At 50.2% G+C, this 18,813-nt stretch overlaps 1 protein-coding gene across 3 annotated transcripts; it reads right to left on the reverse strand.

Annotated features, from left to right (window-relative positions):
• Positions 1 to 190: 190 nt before the first annotated feature.
• LOC138814053 (F-box only protein 46) lies at positions 191 to 16,311 on the reverse strand. 3 transcript variants are annotated; one of them, XM_070002846.1, is made up of 2 exons: positions 16,189 to 16,311; positions 191 to 3,152 (listed from the first exon to the last, which is right to left on the reverse strand). In XM_070002846.1, exon 2 carries the CDS (start codon positions 3,085 to 3,087, stop codon positions 1,264 to 1,266), a length of 1,824 nt encoding a protein of 607 aa, XP_069858947.1. In that variant the 5' UTR covers positions 3,088 to 3,152; positions 16,189 to 16,311; the 3' UTR covers positions 191 to 1,263. The 3 variants fall into 3 exon arrangements, with proteins under 3 accessions (XP_069858947.1, XP_069858966.1, XP_069858957.1); XM_070002865.1 differs by lacking the exon at positions 16,189 to 16,311 and adding an exon at positions 15,919 to 16,039; XM_070002856.1 differs by lacking the exon at positions 16,189 to 16,311 and adding an exon at positions 3,834 to 3,919.
• Positions 16,312 to 18,813: the final 2,502 nt, after the last annotated feature.

Genomic DNA, 18,813 nt, shown 5'->3' on the forward strand with positions numbered 1-18,813 from the left:
TTCAAGACCACTACTGACAAAAAAAAAAAAAAAAAAAAGATCCAATCCAAATAGTCACAAATATCACAAATAACCCAAATATAGGGACTTGTACCCCACCCCACCCCATCTTTTCTACTGCCTGGCACTCGGGCCCACAGCTCTCTTCCCCCCAAACCCTTTAACAACATAAAGACCAGTCTGGACCCAGCCTTATAAATATTGACTTTATAGAAAGGACCAATTCAAAATCGGTCAGATGCCACGTGCTAGAAGCTTCCAGAACAATGAGAAACCAAAACCAAAAGGAAAATTAAAAAAAAAAAAAAATTAACAGAAGGAACAAAACAATACCCCAGACCAAATGGCCTGAAGACCTAGATCCCAGTTGACTGAAAGATTTCTAAAGAAATGGGGCTGGGGTCAAAGATCCCCAACACCTCAAGAAGTACCTGGAGTGGGAGAGGGAAAAATCACCTAGAAATTCAGACCCACAGTCCTGGTGCTCTGCCCCCCCCCCCCCCCCCACCACACCTGCGCGCGCATGTAGAAGCCAGGGGAAGGTTTCACAGCATTATGGGGGGAGGGGAGGGGACAAAGCAGAGAGCAACAGCTTAAAACCACAGAAACAAATTTCTAGATTCTGGGGTTTTATTCCTTTCCCCCCTATAGGGGAAGGAGAGACGAGTAAATTAGAAGATAAGGGAAAAAATGGATTAAAAAAAATTTTTTTTCTGTTAATGGAGAAAACCATCTAGAAATGGCCATGAAAAAGTACCAAATTCAACTTATGATCTGGTGGCCCCCCCTAGCTGTGGGGTGGCGGGGTGCTCAGAGGGGCCAGCTCTCTGGGGAGGACACAGCCTCAGAAAAAAGATGAGGGAGGCCTGGGAAGGAGCAGGGCCAGCCCTGGGGAAGCCTGGGGTGGTACCAAAATTAGCTGCCATCTGTTCCCGGCTGGTGGGTGGGTAGGTGGGGTTCCCTGGGGCATAGCATGGGGGGGGGGCGGCTCCATAGTTTTGAGATGCTGATTTTTTTTTTAAAAAAACAAACCCGCCCTATGTCAGAGTCCGTTGCTCTGAAGAGTAGAAAACCCCACAAGGTTTTTCTCGGTTCACCCCCAAACCTGATTTCAGTTCTGTGCTGGTGGGGTGTGTGTGTATGGAGGAATCAACAATTGCCTGGACTTTGGGGGTGTTGGCTGGTGGCTCAGCCCCATCTCCCCAGCTTCTTGGCCAGAGGGGGAAGAGGTGGGTATGGCGGGCACCCCCGCCCCCCCCAGCTTCACCTCCCCTCCTCCCGCCCCACCCGGCCGGCGCCGGGCCCGTGGCAGGGCAGGACCCAGTTATTGTCGTGCAGGCCCAGGCGGCAGCCGGGTGTCTCGCGGTCAGCTCGGCGGCAGCACATCCAGTAGGAACGTCCGTAAGGCAGGTCGTGGTGGTAGGGCTTGGGGTGCCAGCGGCAGAGCGACACGTCGCCCTTCTCGTACCTCTTGCGGCATTGCTTGCAGGGGTCGTCGCGGTAGAGCGGGTCCCGGCTCCACAGGGAGTCCGTGGCGCGCACGCCGAACGCCTCGATGATGCCCTTGAAATGGTGGCAGGTACATTTGAGGGCGGCCAGGGCCCGGGTGGGCAGGAAGCTGAAGATCTTGACCAGGACGTGCTCGGGCAGCAGCAGCATGTACTGCCGGGGCTCCAGCAGGCGCTGGATCTTGAAGCGGATCTCTAGGAAATCGTGGGACACATGACGGTACAGGCGGCACAGGGATGTGTCCGCGGGCCCCTCCGTGTCGTCGGGGCCTGTCACCGCATTCGAGGTGTCTGTTGGAGGTGGCTCGGGGGGCCCATCGGGCCCCCGCGACTGGAGGAAGAAGAGCTGGCCCGGTGGCGGTGGCTCCTCGGGGCTGACCGTCAGGCACACCGTCTCTTCCTTCACGTTCTTCGTGCCATCCTTGCCAAAGAAGATGCACTCGTCCACCACGCCTGTCACCACCACGTCCACATGGAAGCCCGATGCGCCGCAGTCCCGGGCTGGTGGAGGAGGGGGTGTCGGGGGGGTGTCGTCTGGCCTGGAAGGAGCTGAGGTCTCCCCCTCGCTAGCTTCGTCCGCCCTGGCCAGCAGGAACTCCACGTTGCTGGGCAGGGCGTCCCTAGAGGGGCTGATGAGCTGGTACAAGTCACAGGTGATCTTGTCCTTGGCTCGTGCCCCAGGGCCTGGGCTACCAGGATAGGTACAACCAGGCCGGCCCCCGCCCGCGCTGGTCAAGCTGCCATCGGCTGCCCGGGACTCACGGCCATTGGAGATCCGGAAGGCAATCCGCACTTCCCCAGGCCCCGGCCCGGGCCGCTCCTCCTTGCGGAGGCCCTTGGTGGGAGGACTGTCCCTCTGGGCTTCAAAGTGAGCCACCGCCTCAGCCACACGGCTACAGTCACCGCTGCCACCACCACCACCGGACCGCCGCTCGGACCCCAACCCCTTGGGGGGCCCCCCCTGCTCGGCTGACACAAAAACCACGGGGGCCGGGGCAGTGGGCCGTGGGTACGTCTGCAGGGCCAGGGCAGCCCTCTGTTCCACCAAGGCCACCATCTCGGCCACCGAGAGCAGGTCCACATCGTCCCCAGCTGAGCCTGGGCCCCCCTCGGCAGCTGGGGAGCCCTCCTGGCCCCCTGGATCTGGAGGAGCCTTGGTGGGTTCAAGACAGCGCCTCCTCCGCTTGGCCTTGGAGCTGTCGCTGCCCCAGTGCCCTTTGACCTTCATGGAGCTGGCCCGGCTGCCTCCTCCACACTGATGGGCCACAAAGAAAGCCACTTTCTCCTTCGTGTTGCCAGGCTTGATGACGTACCACGTGTCCAGCAGGACCCGACCCTCGTCACCAGCTGCAGCTGCGGAGAGGAGCGGAGCATGCTGGGAAGCGGGAGCCTCCGAGGCCAAGGCGGGCGGGGTGTTCTCTGAGTGGGCAGGCCCATGGTCGGGCTCGGGGACGCTGCCAGGCTCTGGGCAGGTAGCTGGCTTGAGGCCCCCGGAAGGTGGCCGTGGCTGGTTCTGAGAGTAGGTGCCAAATGGCCGGGGACACCAGAGCTGGAAGGGCAAGAGGCCACTGCGGTCCATTCTGGGGGAAGATGGCTAACAGGCAGGGGGGTCACGGCACCTCTGGACCAGGATGGAAATGGGACCTGCAGACAAGAAAGAAATAGATGAGGAGCAGAGAGAATAGTCTTACCTCCCTGGACCAGCAAAGGGGACACCTAGACCAAATTAGAGCTTCAAGAACTCTGATTTGAGCCAGGCACTGGTGGCTTATGCCTGTCATCCTAGCTACTCAGGAGGCTGAGATCTGAGGAATGTGGTTGGAAGCCAGCCCAGGCAAGAAAGTCCCCCTGAGACTCTTATCTCCAATGAACCACCAGAAAATGGGAAGTGGAGCTATGGCTCAAAGTGGTAGAGCCTTGAGCAGAAGAGCTTAGGGACAGCACCTAGGCCCTGAGTTCAAGCCCCACAACTGACACACAAAAAAAGCCCATTTCAGCCTGGTGTAGTAGTGTACTCCTATAACCACACTTAGGAGGCAGAGGCAGGTGGATCTAAAGTCTGAGGCCAGTCTGCATGAAGCTAGTAAGACCCTATCTCAAAAACAGAAGATTAGGGGCATAGTTAAAGTGGTAGAAGGGTATTCAGCTAGCAAGGTCCTGGGTTCAGTCCTCAGCACAACATGAAAAATAAAAGGGAAAGAAAGAAAAAGAACTCTGCCTGGGTACCCAAGGCTCACACCTATAATCCTTGCTACTCAGGGGGGTTGACAGCTGAGGATCAAGGTTCAAAGCCAGCCTGGACACACAAATCCAAGAGACTCTTACCTCCAACTAATAAGCAAAAAGCCAAAAGTGGAACTGTGGCTTATGTGGCAGAGTGCCAGCCTTGATGGAAAAAGCCAAAGGAGAGATCACGACCCTGACTTCAAGCTTCAACACCTGCACAAGATAGAAAGATAGAGAGAGAGAGAGAGAGATACATAGAAAACTCTATTGCCACCTTACATCTAAGGTAAATAAGCAATGCCAAGTGGATGGTCTTTGAACAGAGCATGTCCCTCAACACTGGCCAACCATGGGCTCACAGTCAGAGGTTTCCTACAATCTGACCTTCAAACTTAAATGAAAGTCCAGTGTACGGACAAGCTCTTCAGATTATTTTTTCCTCTTTGCTCACCCAGTAGCCGGCTTCTGAAAAGACAGGAATTCCCAGCCCTGCCCACAAGTCTGGCTACTTGAGCCCCCGGAGGGAGGAGCAAGGCCCACTAAGTAGGGGGGAGAAAAAAAACCCAACGCCAGAGCCAGACAGGTCTTTAAGAAGCTGGCTGTTCGACCAGGCCTGGCAGTGAACACCTGTAATCCCTGCATGTAGGAAGCTGAGGCAAGAAGATCCAGAGTTGAGGTCCAGCCTGGGACCTGCCAGTTCATCTATGTCATTTTGAGAGAGTTTTGCTTTATACCTGGGCCAGCCTCAACTGTGATCCTCACATTTGGGCTTTTCTTTGTTGCAGGGATGACAGCCATGTGTCACCTTACACAGCCACTGGTAAAGGTGGGAGCTTCTAGAACTTTTATGCCTAGGCTGGCCTCAGGCTTCATTTCCTGATCACTGCCTCCTAAGCAGCAATGACTACTGCATTAGGGCTCTTTTGCTCAAAGCTAGCACTTTGAGTTACAACATCACTTCCTGAATCTTCTGGTGGTTAACTGGAGATAAAGAGTCTTGTGGACTTTTTTGCCCTAGCTGCCTTTGAACTGCAATCCTCGGATCTTGGCCTCCTAAGTAGCTAAGATTACAGATGCGAGCCACTGAACACTCTTAAAGCCATGTACCATCACTTGGAAAACCACAAACCTATGCAAAGGCTGTTCAGGTACTTCCTGGCAGCCCAACCACAGAGCACTGGGAAAGAGGGCCTGTTCCAGCCCAGCTCCTTCCTCAAGTTGGCACAAAGGACACCAAGACTCAAGAGTGGAAAGGAGCTTAGCTAAGGGCAGAGACTGTCCAGAACAAAAGTCGCTTATTAAATTTGGTATCTGGACACTTGCTTTCTGGACTCTCTTAATAATGACCATTTTAATTTGCAATGAGGAGTTTATGTGCATGACAAACGTGGAGATAAACTGGGTCATGACACTGATATGATTGATCAACTTTCACTATACTTCCTGCTTTCTTTTTCTTTTTTTTTTTTTGGGTCCGGTCGTGGGGCCTGAACTCTGGGCCTGGGCGCTGTCCCTCAGCTCTTCAGCTCAAGGCTAGCGCTCTACCACTTTAGCCACAGCGCCACTTCCGGCTTTTTTCTTATGTGGTGCTGAGGAATCAAACCCAGGGCCTCAAGCATGCAAGGCAAGTGCTCTACCACTAAGCCACCTTCCCAGCCCACTTCCTGCTTTCTAGGAACTAAGTTATGACTCCTATTTATTGTTCTCTGACCCATCTCCTTCTAGACACCCCAAAACAGAAAACAATTCTCCAGCTGCACATAGAGGTACATGCCTATAATCCAGGCACTCAGAAAGCAAGGCTGGGTACTGGTGGCTCATGCCTATAATCCTAGCAACTCAGGAGGCTGAGATTTGAGGATCATGGTTCAAAGCCAGCCCAGGCAGAAAAGTCCCCCTGAGACTTATCTCCAATAAACCACTCAAAAACTGGAAATGGCACTGTGGCTTAAGTGGTAGCCTTGAGCACAAAGAGGCTCAGGGACAGTGCCCAGGCCCTGAATTTGGGAGTTTGAAGCTAAACAGGAACAAGGGGTACACAGAGAGACCTTGTCTTAAAAAAAAAAAAAAAAAAGACCATCTGCCTACTCTTGCAGTACAGACTGCAATATTCACTCTAAGGTGTGTAGACGCCATTCAGTATCTGAGAACTCTGAACACTCCCAGCTATCGATAGCAGTCCCGTTTTGTGTTTTGGTGATACTGGAGTTTGAACTCGGGGCCTTGCTTAGCAAGCACCCTACCACTTCAGCCTCTTCCCCAGCTCTTTTTGCTTTTTGTTTTTCCACATAAGGTCTGGATTTTTTCCCCTGGGATATTACTCAGAGCAGGATCCTCCTACCTATGCTTCCCACACAGGTGAGAAGGTTAAGGGGAGGCACCTCCATGCCCAGCTTGTTCTTTGAGGTAAGGATGCAGTTAACATTTTGCCCAGCCCTAGCTCTGCCTCCAAAGTGGCTGGGATTACAGTTGTGAGTCACTGAGCCTGGCCAGGGTCCTTATTTTCCCCTAAATTTCTATCTAGAATCTCAATACTCTTCCCCAAATATCTAAACCATTCCAAATCACTTAAAACACCAAACCTAAAACTAACCCCCAGCACAAAATGGTCCAATCTCCAAGAACTCCTAACATTCTATACTAACTCCAAGCACTCTTTATACATTTCTTTGGTGACACTATTGGAGCTTGAACTCACACTCTTGCTTAGGCTTTTTTTTTTGAGGGGGAGGGGGGTGCAGGGAGAAACTACCACTTGAGCCATGCCCCCAACCCTGCTTTTTGGTGGTTAATTTTTCTGGCTGGCTTTGAACTATGTAATCAGTTCTCAGCCTCCCGAGTACCTGGGATTATAGGTGTGAGCCACCAGCACTGTTTCCCTTATGCCTTTTAATCCTATAGACCTCCATCATCTATAAGACAACATTCAAACACACAAAACTTCCTACAATTCAGGGCAGATTCCAAACCAAATGACTATTTCTCGAAGCCCAAAGAGTCCCTAAAGACACCTCACAGATGTTATAATGGCATACTCATGAGTGTACTGGGCCCAGTTCTAATCAAGGCTGATGTCCAATCCTCAGGGAAGCAGATAACTCCTGTTTCCAGATCAATCAGGTTAATCAGTATTTAAAAACCAATGGAGGGCTGGGAATGTGGTTTAGTGGTAGAGTGCTTGCCTAGCATGCATAAAATCCTGGGTTTGATCCCTTAGTACCACATACACAGAAAAAGCCAGACATGGCACTGTGGCTCAAGTGGTAGTGCACTAGCCTTGAGCAAAAGCAGCTCAGGGTCAGTTCTCAGGCCCTGAGTTCAAGCCCCAGGACTGGCAAAAAACAAAAAGCAAACAAACAAATAAAAACAATGGGGGCTGGGAAGATGGCTCAGTGGTAGAGCGCTTGCCTTGCATGCCTGAGGCCCTGGGTTCGATTCCTTAGCACCACATAAGCAAAAAAGAAAAAAGCCGGAAGTGGTGCTGTGGCTCAAGTGGTAGAGCACTAGCCTTGAGCTGAAGAGTTGAGGGACAGTGCCCAGGCCCAGAGTTCAGGCCCCACCACCGGACCAAAAAAAAAAAAAAAAAAAAGGAGTGGTGAACCCTGCGCTGGTGGTGCTGGGGGCTCATGACTGTCATTCTAGCTACTCAGGAAACTGAGATGAGAGAATCAGGGCTAGAAGCCAGCAGGAAAGTCTGTTGACACCTAAGTCTCCAATTCAATAACAAAAACAAAACAAAACAAAACAATAACAACAACAAGACCAGCCAGAATTGGAGCTGTAGCTCGAGTGGTTGAACGCTAGCTAAGAGTAAAGGAAAGTTCAGAGACAACGTCCAGGCCTGTGTTCAAGCCCCAGGACGGACACACACGGACACACACACACACACACACACACACACACGCGCGCGCGCGCGCGCACACACGCAGGCACCTGCAGCTGCCTATTTCCTATTGTCTTCCACTCCTGGGTCAGACAGGTGGGAGCTCTGAAATCCTGGCGCTGCATCCTGTACCCATCAAGCACCCAAAGCTGAGGCTCCTAAAACATAGCCGATCATCACTCACTGCAAAAGGACCCAAACCCAGAGCGTCCCTCAAACGCAAGGGAACCCCAGAAGAGCACCCCTTACGCCCCCACAACTTCACCAAGCCTCCAAATATCACTTAGTGCAAAGGTCAGTGCCCCCCCTCAAAGGACCCCTTCAGGTGACCCTAGAAATCTAGAGGTGCCTGCCCCGCAGCTTGCGCTCACCCACAGCGCCTCCCCCAGGCTGGGGCAAGCACACGCATGCGCGCGCCAGGAAAGCGGCCCGCCCCCTCCCCGCTTTCCCTCCACTCACTCCACTCCGCCCCTTTGTTGACAGGCGCGCGCGTGTGCGGCCCTCGGCCAATGAGCGGCCGCCGTTCGGAGCCGTGTCCATATAAGGAAGGACTTGGCGACGGGGCCTAACTTCGAAATTGGGAGGAGTAGGCGAGAGGGGATGGGAGGGGTGGAGACAGCCCTATGGAAGGGAGCGTGGGCCAATTCCCCACGTCCACAGAAACCGAACACCCGGGAGCAGGCAGAGGTCAGGGCAGTCAACTGGGGAGGCTGAAGTACCCGACGTTCCCTCTAGAAAGGAGCCCTGATTGACAGCGCAGATTTAAAGCGCCAGGCGGCCGCGGGAATCCAGCGCGGGCGGAAGGAAGCGAGCCCAGAAATCCAGACTGCCCAGGTTTGGCTAACGTGGGAAAGCGAGGTTCTTCACCAGGTGCTTAGAATCACTTCACCTCCCCGCCGCACTGAGTTCAGCCTGGCATTCAAGGACCCGTCTGCGCCCCAGTCTTTCCAGCGCTGCGCCCCACTCCATACAGGAAAACAATGGGAAATAACTCAGCAACCTTTTCTTTTTTTTTTTTTTTTTAAGTAATTACCTGGTTAACTTAAAATTGCACATACAGCTTGTACCCTTTCTAGGCCAGATTCTTTCTACGCCCGGTGGGTCCAAGCAACCCAAAGGCAGCGTGCAGGGCCAGGTGTTTCCCGCTCTCCCCGCCCACCCCCCACAGCCTTGCCTGATACCAGCGATCTCTGCACACCACAGCCCAAAGCACAAACTTAGCCCTGTCACTGCCCTGCTTAGAACCTGCCACGACTCCCCGCCCAGTACCTTCCAGAAAAAGAGCAGTTTACCCCGCCTGTCCAGTCGCAACCCGGCAGAGTGTGGCGCCTGGGGGACGTGTGACCAGGTATACGCAGGATTTAGAATACCCAGACCTGGCTGATCATCTCCACTGCAAGAGTGAGGGAACCGAGGCAGGACAGGCCCTGACCCGCCCAAAGTTAGATAGAGCTGGTGTGAGCGGGAGCCGGGTTCCAGAGTCACTGTTTTATTTCTCTGGGGTCCCAGGTCCAGCCGTCTCCTCTACTTGGAAGCAGGTAGCCCAGGTGGGTCCGCCCTTGGGACTCACACTGGTCCCCTTAGTATATTTCTAAGAATCATCAAGCTGTCTCCCCGCCCTCAACCCCCTGATTTCCACAGAGCTCCATTCCTAATACCATTCTTGTTTTGTACCGTTGTAAATTGTACAAAGACAGTCTTTCCTTCTTATAAACCAGCTACGTGCCCAGAGGGAAGAGCTCAGGGTTTGTTCCCTCTTCCCAGCCCAGCGACTCTGCATGGCTGTCAGCAGACCCATCTGCTTCTCCTCTGAATTCTGGAGAAACAAGGCAAGGTCTGAGGCAGGATTTGTTTAACTGCCCCTCACAAGAACCCAGCATGGCTTTACACCTATTTTTGTTGTTTGTTGAACGCTGCCTGGGCACTGTCCTCTCAGTTCTTAAACGCAAGGCTCAACCACTCGAGCCACAGCGCCTCTTCCGGTTTTCTGGTGGTTTATTGGAGACAGGAGTCTCACAGCCTTTCCTGGCAGGGCTGGCTTTGAACTTCGATCCTCAGATCTCAGCCTCCTGAGTAGTTAGGATTACTGGGTGCCACCGGCACCCAGATCTACACCTATTTTTTTCAAAGGCCAAAAACCAAGATGGAAAAAGAATTGGCCAAGCAAAACATAACATCACCAACAAAAACACTCAAGCTGGTGGTGACACAGCACTCAAGAGAAGAAAACAGGAGGATCATGAGTTCAAGGCCAACATGGGTTACAAAGTAAGAAGATCTCCAAAAACAGAAAAAGCCAGGGACTGGTGGCTCATGCCTGTAATCCTAGCTACTCAGGAAGCTGAGACCTGAGGATAATGGTTTGAAGCCAGCTTGGGCAGAAAACTCCTTGAGACTTATCTCCAATTAAGCACCAGAAAGGCCAGCAGTAGAGGTGTGGTTCAAGAGGTAGAACGTTAGCCTCGAGGGGAAAAAAAAGCTCAGGGACAGTGCCTAGGCCCTTGAGTTTTCAAGCCCAAAAATCAGCACTCACACGGGAATGAGCACACACACAAACTGGCCAAAGCTAAAGATATTAGGGACAAATTGACACATTGTCCATAAAAGTTCTGAATACACTTGGTCTTCATACTATAGCCTCAAAATACATAAAGCAGAAAATGACCTTCCCTCCACAGAACACCATCAAGCTTATAAAATGACATCAGAGACTTTGGCAAATCCACAATCTTAAAGGGAAACTATAACCTATTTCTCACAGGACTGCTGAGGAAAGAAAATGAAATGATCAACCGAACGTTCCCAACAAGAATGGACAATCCACCCTTTTCCATCCCTAGTGAACATCGGCATTTGCAAAACTTTGTCTGTGACTTTCATTCACTGAGGCTCTCCTTGGTGCTAGCCCTGGCTTGCACCAGGGACACATAGGTGACATTGAGCTTGCCTGAAATAGCTCATGGCAAGCAGGGAAGACATCCAAATAAATCATCACCAATGTGAATATATTAACCACACTGCATAATCCCCAGAGCACAGAGCCTGGCTTGACTCTCAGCACTTTAGATGAACAGTAACTCACCAATTCACCTCCCTTCTCACTACTTTTGAGTTTTAGGCTGTACTGGGGTTTGAACTCAGTCTGCTTGTTAGGTAAAGGCTCTACCATTTGAACTACACCTTCAGCCTGGCTTTTTGCTGGCTTTTCAGAGATGGAGTCTCAAGAACATTTTAGCCAGGGATGGCCTTGAACTGGGATCCTCCAGATCTAAGCCTATTGAGTAGCTAGGATTACAAGTAGAAGTCACCGGCACCTGGCTCTTCTCATGGTTTTGTTTTGTTTTGATTGGTCATAGGGCTTGAACTCAGGCCTAGGCACTGTCCTTGAGCTTTTGTTCAAGGCTAGCACTCTACCACTTTGAGCCTCAGCACCACTTCTGGTTTTCTGGTGAGATAATTGGAGATAAGTCTCTCAGATTTTCCTGCCCGGGCTGGCTTTGAACTATGATCTTCAGATATCAGCCTTCTGAGTAAATAGGATTATAGGTGTGAGCCACCAGCACCAGGCTTCTTTTCGATATTTTTAATGTCCTGCCAAAGACTAGGAAATCGAGGCACAGAACAGCTAAGGAGATCACATGTGGTGGTGCATGCCTGCAATCCCAGCACTCGGGAGGCCAAGGCTGAAGAGTTTGAGGCCAGTCTGGATTGCACAGTGAGTTCCGGGCCAGGCTGTCTCAAAACAACATGAAGAAGCAAAACAAACCCAAAGGAAGAGCCATTGTTTACAACTCTGTAGCAAGACTTCAAGTGAGTCTGGCTATCTCCAGGGCGCCAGGTCTAAACTACAATACAAACGGCACCCTGACAAAGATGAGGACAGCTGTGCTCATTAAATATGCACTCATTAAACATGCATTCATTAAGCATGCACTCATTAAGCATTCTGAGCCCTCTGCATGGACTGTCTTGTTTGATCCTCAGGCCTCTGCACTCCCTATTCCACACGCTGCCTAAAATGCTTCCCAATTATCCCCGGGGCTGACCTCTGACCTCTGACATCCTTCAGATTTGGCTTAGAAATCACCTCTGCAAATGCATCTTTGATCTAAAAACACAGCCCCTTCCAGATGTGAAACGCTGGATCCTTCCTAACACAACCTGGACCGAAGCAATTCCTGGCTGAAAAAAACTCTTCCATTGTTGCACATCTGTAATCCTAACAAGGGGAGGGCTGAAGTTCCAAGCCAGTTGGGCAAAAAGTTCATGAGACTCCATCTCAACCAATAAGCCAAGGGTGGTGGCATACGTCTGTCATGCTATGAGAGGAAGGCCATAGGAAGATAATTGTTGGAGGTTAACTTGGGGCAAAAACTCTTAAGACCCTACCTGAAAAGTAACTAAAGCAAAAGCATTGGCTCAGCTGGGTGCTGGTGTTCATGCCTATAATTGTAGCATCTCAGGAGGTTGAGAGCTGAGGAATGTACCCGAAAACCAGCCTGGGCAGCAAAGTCAAGACACTTATGTCCAGTTAACCAGTAAAAATAAAAAGCTGCGGGGCTGGGAAGGTGGCTCAGTGGTAGAGCGCTTGCCTTGCATGCCTGAGGCCCTGGGTTCGACTCCTCAGCACCACATAAGCAAAAAGAAAAAAGCCGGAAGTGGCGCTGTGGCTCAAGTGGTAGAGCGCTAGCCTTGAGCTGAAGAGCTGAGGGACAGCGCCCAGGCCCAGAGTTCAGGCCCCAAAAATAAATAAATAAATAAAAATAAATAAAAAGCTGGAAGATGGCTGGGAATGTGGCTTCATGGTAGAGTGCTTGCCTAGTATACATGAAGCCCTGGGTTCGAGTCCTCAGTACTACATACACAGAAAAAGCCGGGAAGTGGCACTGTGCAAGTGGTAGAGTGCTAGTCTTGAGCAAAAGAAGCTCAGAACCAGCATCTAGGCCCTGAGTTCAAGCCCCAGGACTGGCAAAGAAAAAAAAAAAAAGAAAAGATGGAAGTGGAATTGTGGCTCAAGTGATAAGAATGTAAGCCTTGAACCTAGGCAAAAAAAACCCAAACAAAACAAAACGATAGTATGTGCCTAGCATTCTTTAGGCCCTGGGTTCAATCCTAGTACCACCCAATAAATAAATAAGTAGATGCCATCCAAGGTCACGTACAGCCCAAGGAAGATGCCCATGGCATGTAATGCCAGTAACTCAGGAACTGGTGGCAGGACCCCACTGTTGTACAAGACACATCTGGTCCAGTGCTGGCAGTCCTGTCCATCTACTGCCTTTTGTTTACAATCCAGGCCCCTGACTCTTTGGCCTTAGGGTCAGCTGGCCACTCCCACAGTGAGGTTATCCCAGCTGACTAAAACTCCTGAGGGCAGGAACCTTCAGATGCTGAAAGCAGACAGGACTGAGGCAAGGCGTGCCAAGCCCAGCTTTCTTAGGGATGCTGTAGGACCCTCTGTGCCACCATTGTAAAGTGGAGATATTGGGACAGGAGTAGTAGTAGAGCGTTCGCCCAGCACACCTGAGACCCCAAGTTCCATTCCCAGGCACCTAGAATTCCAGCCACTCAAAAGGTAGAGGTAGAATCCTAGTCAGAGGCCAGTCCTGGCAAAGCTAGTATCTAACTGTATCTGAGAAACACTTAGAAGAAAAAAGACTAGGTTAGTGGCCTGAGTGGCCCCCCCCAAAAAAAAAGTTTACGTCATACCTATAATTCCAGCTACTCAAGAGGTTGAAGCAGAACGATTCCAAGTTCAATGTCTACCTGAGCAACATAGTGAGTTTAAGATTAGCTATGCAGCCAGGCGCCAGTGGCTCACGCCTGTAATCCAGCTACTGAGGAAGCTGAGAACTGAGGATCACCTTGAGACTCTTATCTCCAATTAACCACTAGAAAACCGGAAGTGGTGCAAAAACCTTGTAATCCTAGCTACTCAGGTGACTGAGATCTGAGGATCAAAACTCTAACCCAGCCTGAATAGGTAAATCCAATTAACCACCAAAAAGCCAGAAGTAGAGGTGTGGATGATGTGAGAGTTCCAGCAAAGAGTGAAAAAGGGACAGAGCTCAGAGATTAACACCAAACTCCAGTATTCACTAAAAAAAAAAAAAAATTCCAAATGGCCCTTGGCTCCCTATTTCTGCAGAAGAACCTCATGAGTAAATGGTCACATTTTACACACAGAATGGGAATGCAGCTAGACCAAGGACACACAGCAAGGGCCTGACGCTGGCCTGACACTTCATTATCAGTCACTGAATTTATGAACCCCAGAAGGCTTTTAGGAAAGGAACCAACTTCCAAATAAATACAAAGTTGCTAACCCCAGTGACAAAAAAAGGTTAGATGGGGGAAAGTCAGGAGAAAAATAACATTTGTAACTCAGTTGTTAGAAATATTCCTCCTTTACCCTAACACCTGGAATTGGGCCAGACTAGGCAATTAAATTATTTATATTTGGCTGGGGACAGATTGAGTTTCTAAGCACTGTCTCCAGGAGTAGAAGAGAAGCTCTGCAAGACGGGGTAGGAACTAAAATGACCAGGACGTGTGGGCACTTGGGAGAAGAAAGAAAGGAGATATAAGAGTATACTTCCTTTACTGGTCCCGCTTCCCATTCAAGTTCAAAAATCAACACAGGCACACTGAGCACTTCACCTAAGTACTTTCCAGATACTGTCTCTCTGGACCTTGAACTTTCCTATGGTCACAGATCCCATTCAACAAGCCAGGAGAGTCCCAAAAAAAACCCATAAAACAGAAAAACCAATCTGGGCACTGGTGACTCACACCTGTAATCCTAGCTACTCAGAAGGCTGAGATCTGAGGATCGCGGTTCAAAGCCAGCCCGGGTAGGAAAGACCATGAGACTCCTATCTCCAATAAACCACCAGAAAACCGGAAGTGGCGCTGTGGCTCAAGTGGTAGAGTGCTCACCTTGAGCTGAAGAGCTGAGGGGCAGCGCCCAGGCCCAGAGTTCAAGCCCCATGACTGACAAAAATAAACCAGAAAAACCAAACAACCACCATGGTGATATACCACCTGTTATCCCAGCACTCAGGAGGCTGAAGCAGGAATATCAAGAGTTCCAGGTCAGGCTGGGAATGTGGCTTAGAGGTAGAGTGCTTGCCTAGCATGCATGAAGCCCTGGGTTTGATTTCTCAGTATTACATAAACAGAAAAAGCTAAAGTGGTGCTGTGACTCAAGTGGTAGAATGCTAGCCTTGCACAAAAGAAGCTCAGAGACAGTACCCAGGCCCTGAGTCCAAGCCCCAGGGCTGGCAACACCCCCCCCCCCACACACACACACAAAGAATTCCAGCTCAGCCTGGGCTCTATGGAAAAAAATAGTCTCAGACAAAACAAAAAAACTAACCCAAGGTCACACAGCAAGTACATGGCAGAATTTAAATATATACCAGAAGTCTGCTTTGGTCTCTGACCTACCCACATGGGACTTCAGTAGAAGGGACTAGATTATAGTGGTAAATGCAGATTCTGCCTGGTACCCAAAAGCTACATGTAATGCTAGTTGACCTTGGGAAACTTGCTGAACTTCTCTGTGCTTCTTCATCCTTTCTGTAAAATAGGATGGAGTTACTTACTTCATCTCACAGGGATCAGAATCCAAGGAGTTAATAGGAACAAACAACTTTATGAAAAAAAAAACAGAGCCAAATAATTTGCAAAAAATGATGAAGTGCTAGCTATAAGAGATTGTAGGGATCCCTTGCATGCTCTTAACCTGGCATATGCTCTTAACCTGGCTGGTTGAGAGAAAATACCTCTCTGGATGGACTGAAAGCAGGAAATCTATTAGCAGTTATAACCCACCCCGGAGATGGGCAACTCTCCACCAACAACCCCGAGCCTGGAAGTTATCACCCCATTCATGGGAAGGATTTTAAGAATCCTTCCATTGGCTTTTTCTGGTTACCCTCAGGACATGGATCGGAGTGTCTAGGACTCAAGCCTAGATCACAAAGGCGGGCAGAATAAAGGATGAGCGATGCACCGCCCACAGAGATAAACCACCACACGGCTCCGGGTGCCACTGGGGTGTAAAAATGTCTCAAGGGTCCCTCAGGTCATATGGTCTCAAGAGTTTTGCCGCTGTCCATCTAATTGGGGGGGAAGGAGATGTCCTCTCCATCCAATCCAAACTCTGGGCTCCCAAGTCACCTCCCCCAACCTCAGAGCCTAACCGATACTCACTGATTTCTGCCTCCCATCCCCTCAACTTCCTTCCTCCCCCAACTCTAACCCAGAAAACCAGACCCATGCATGGCATCCACTTACCTAGATCTCACCCCTGTGCCTGTTCAAGGCCCCCAAGCTGGACCCCTTTCGAAATTCCACTCTCTGAAGGTTCTCTGCCTGGACGCCTAGTTCAGGAGCCTCCTTCCCCAGCTCTGAGCAACCTTACAAGCAACCTCCAAAGCATGACCCCCTCCCTAACCCCAAGACCCCTCCCCGACCCCCCATTCTTCCACTCCCTCAGACTCCCCCATTCCCTTCCCCCAAACCATCTCCCCACGCCCAAACACAGCTCTCTTTCTCCACACCTACCGGTCCTGAACCGATGTACACACTCTCAGGTGCCCCCCGGAACCCGCCCGGGGCTCTCACCATCCCCGCGCGGCGAGGCTGCCTCGACTACGCGGGGCTCCCCCACTCGCTCGTCTACAGCCTCCCCTTCCGGGTTCTCGCCCCAAAGCCCTCTGGGAATTGAAGTTCGCGCGGCCACGGACTACGCCTCCCAGAATGCAGTGCTGCCGCTAGGAAGCCAAATGAGCTAGTTGAAGAAAAGAATTTCCACCGGCGGAGGGGATTTAGCTGCGCACGCGCATTTCCGCGCGGCCTGCTGGGAGATGGAGTCCAATCGCTCTCATTTTTGACTTGGGACCCTTAGAAGAAAAGGAATTGCAAAAAGGATGGAAGGGGTGGAGAGTAGAAAAAGAACACATTCTTTGGTTTAAAATTATTATTCGTGTTGATTCACACAATAATTAACAGTGCACTTACGCTTTCCCAATCACCCCATTCTTTTACCTAGCAACGCCTGCTAATGTACAAATGAAAAAAATGAAGACTTGCAAAGAGAAAGACTCGCACACTAGGAGGAGCCAGTCTACAGCATAGTTAGAATAGAAGCAGAAATAGGGCAGGAATCTTTGTATACTTTGTTCAATCACCTACAGCAATTGAATAACTTTATGTTAGACACCTTGCAGATAACCTTAGCAAGACATATGATCCCAAGTTTACCAAAGTTAATGCAAAATACTGAGCCTTTTCTTCATACGAATACAAGAAAACGATTTGGACCAAAATACATTGGACTATCAGGGACTCTACTCTTTATTTTATTTATTTATTTTGGTCCGGTCGTGGGGCCTGAACTCTGGGCCTGGGTGCTGTCCCTCAGCTCTTCAGCTCAAGGCTAGCACTCTATCACTTGAGCCACAGCGCCACTTCCAGCTTTTTTCTTTTTTGCTTATGTGGGGCTGAGGAATCGAACCCAGGGCCTCGAGCATACAAGGCAAGCGCTCTACCACTGAGCCACCTTCCCAGCCCCGATTCTACTCTTTATTACTCGTCTAGATCACCTTCACTTAAAACTGTATTTGTGTGTGTGTCTGTGTGTCAGTCCTGAGGCTCAAACTCAGGGCCTGGGCGCTGTCTCTGATCCTCTTTGTGCTCTTGGCTAGCACTATACCACTTGAACCATAGCTCCACTTCTAGCTTTTGGGTAATTAATTACAGATATGACTGAGCCAAGCACTGGTGGCTTACATTTGTAATGCTAGCTACTCAGGAGGCTGAGATCTGAGGATCACAGTTTGAAGCCAGCTCAGGCAGAAAAGTCCATGAGACTTTTTAAATTTTTTAATTTAATTTTTTTGTGTTGGTTGTGGGGCTTGAACTCAGGACCAAGTTACTGTCCCTGAGCTCTTTTGCTCAAGACTAGTGCTCTACCACTTTGAGCCTTAGTGCCACCTTCAGTTTTTTTAGTGGATAATTGGAGATAAGACTCTCATGGACTTTCCTATCTTGGCTGGTTTCAAACTTTTATCTTCAGACCTCAGCCTCCTGAGTAGTTAGGATTACAGGTGTGAGCCACCGGTGTCCAACCCATGAGACTCTTACTTCCAACAAACTACTTAGAAAAAGCCAGAAGTAGAGTAGTGGCTCAAGTAATAGAGTGCTAGCCTTGAGCACAAAGAGGATCAGAGACAATGTCCAGACCCTGAGTTCAAGCCCCAGAAGTGGCCAAAAGAAAAAAAAAGACTCATAAACTTTCCTGCCTGGGCAGGCTTCAAACTAGGATCCTCAGATCTGGACCTCCTGAATAGCTAGGATTACAGACCTGAGCTACCAGTGCCTGGCTTTAAAGTTGTATTTCTTTTTTCCAGTCCATTCTCCTCCTGCATTATAAGAATGAGTTTTCGGCCAGGGGTCAGTAGGTCACACCTATAATCCTAGCTACTGAGGAGGCTGAGATCTGAGGATCACAGTCCAAAGCCAGCCCGCATAGAAAAGTCTGCTGTGGCTCAAGTGGTAGAGCGCTTACCTTGAGCTGAAGAGGGCAGGGATAGTGCCTAAGCTCAGAGTTCAAGCTCACACCGACAAAAAAAAAAAAAAAAAAAGTTTTCTTTTCTTTCCTTTTTTTCTTTTTCCCCCACTGCTGGGCTTGGGGCTTGAACTCATGGCCTGGGCATGGGCTCTGTCCCTGAGCTGCTTTTGCTCAAGGCTAGCTGAGCCACAGCACCACTTCCAGTTTTTTCTGTGTATGTGGTACTGAAGAATCGAACCCAGGGCTTCATGCATACTAGGCAAATACTCTACCGCTGAGCCATCTTCCAAGCCCCAAGAATGGGTTTTCTAAAATGTACCGTTTACTTGCATCTCAAAAGCACGTGCAAACTTCATGAGGAAAAACTAGGACTAAGTCTCAATTCCATCTTGGCAAAGTTCCCAGCGTGGAACATTCTGCTTGGCACCCAGTAGGCACCAATTCGAAGGAGAAAGCTGTGGAAATGGGGTACCTTGGGGTCAGGAGTCGTTGGCAGGCAGGGGCAAAAGGGCAACGCCACCTCTTAATGACCCCAAGGTTTCTGAAGCTGGAGAACTGAACAGTCATCTGGTCTCCCAGGCAGCAACACGGGAGGGGGCGTGGCCTCCCGAAAAGGC

The sequence above is a fragment of the Dipodomys merriami genome, unplaced genomic scaffold (assembly GCF_024711535.1).
Source record: "Dipodomys merriami isolate MVZ:Mamm:240054 unplaced genomic scaffold, mDipMer1.0.p SCAF_106, whole genome shotgun sequence".
NCBI classification, from domain to species: domain Eukaryota; kingdom Metazoa; phylum Chordata; class Mammalia; order Rodentia; family Heteromyidae; genus Dipodomys; species Dipodomys merriami.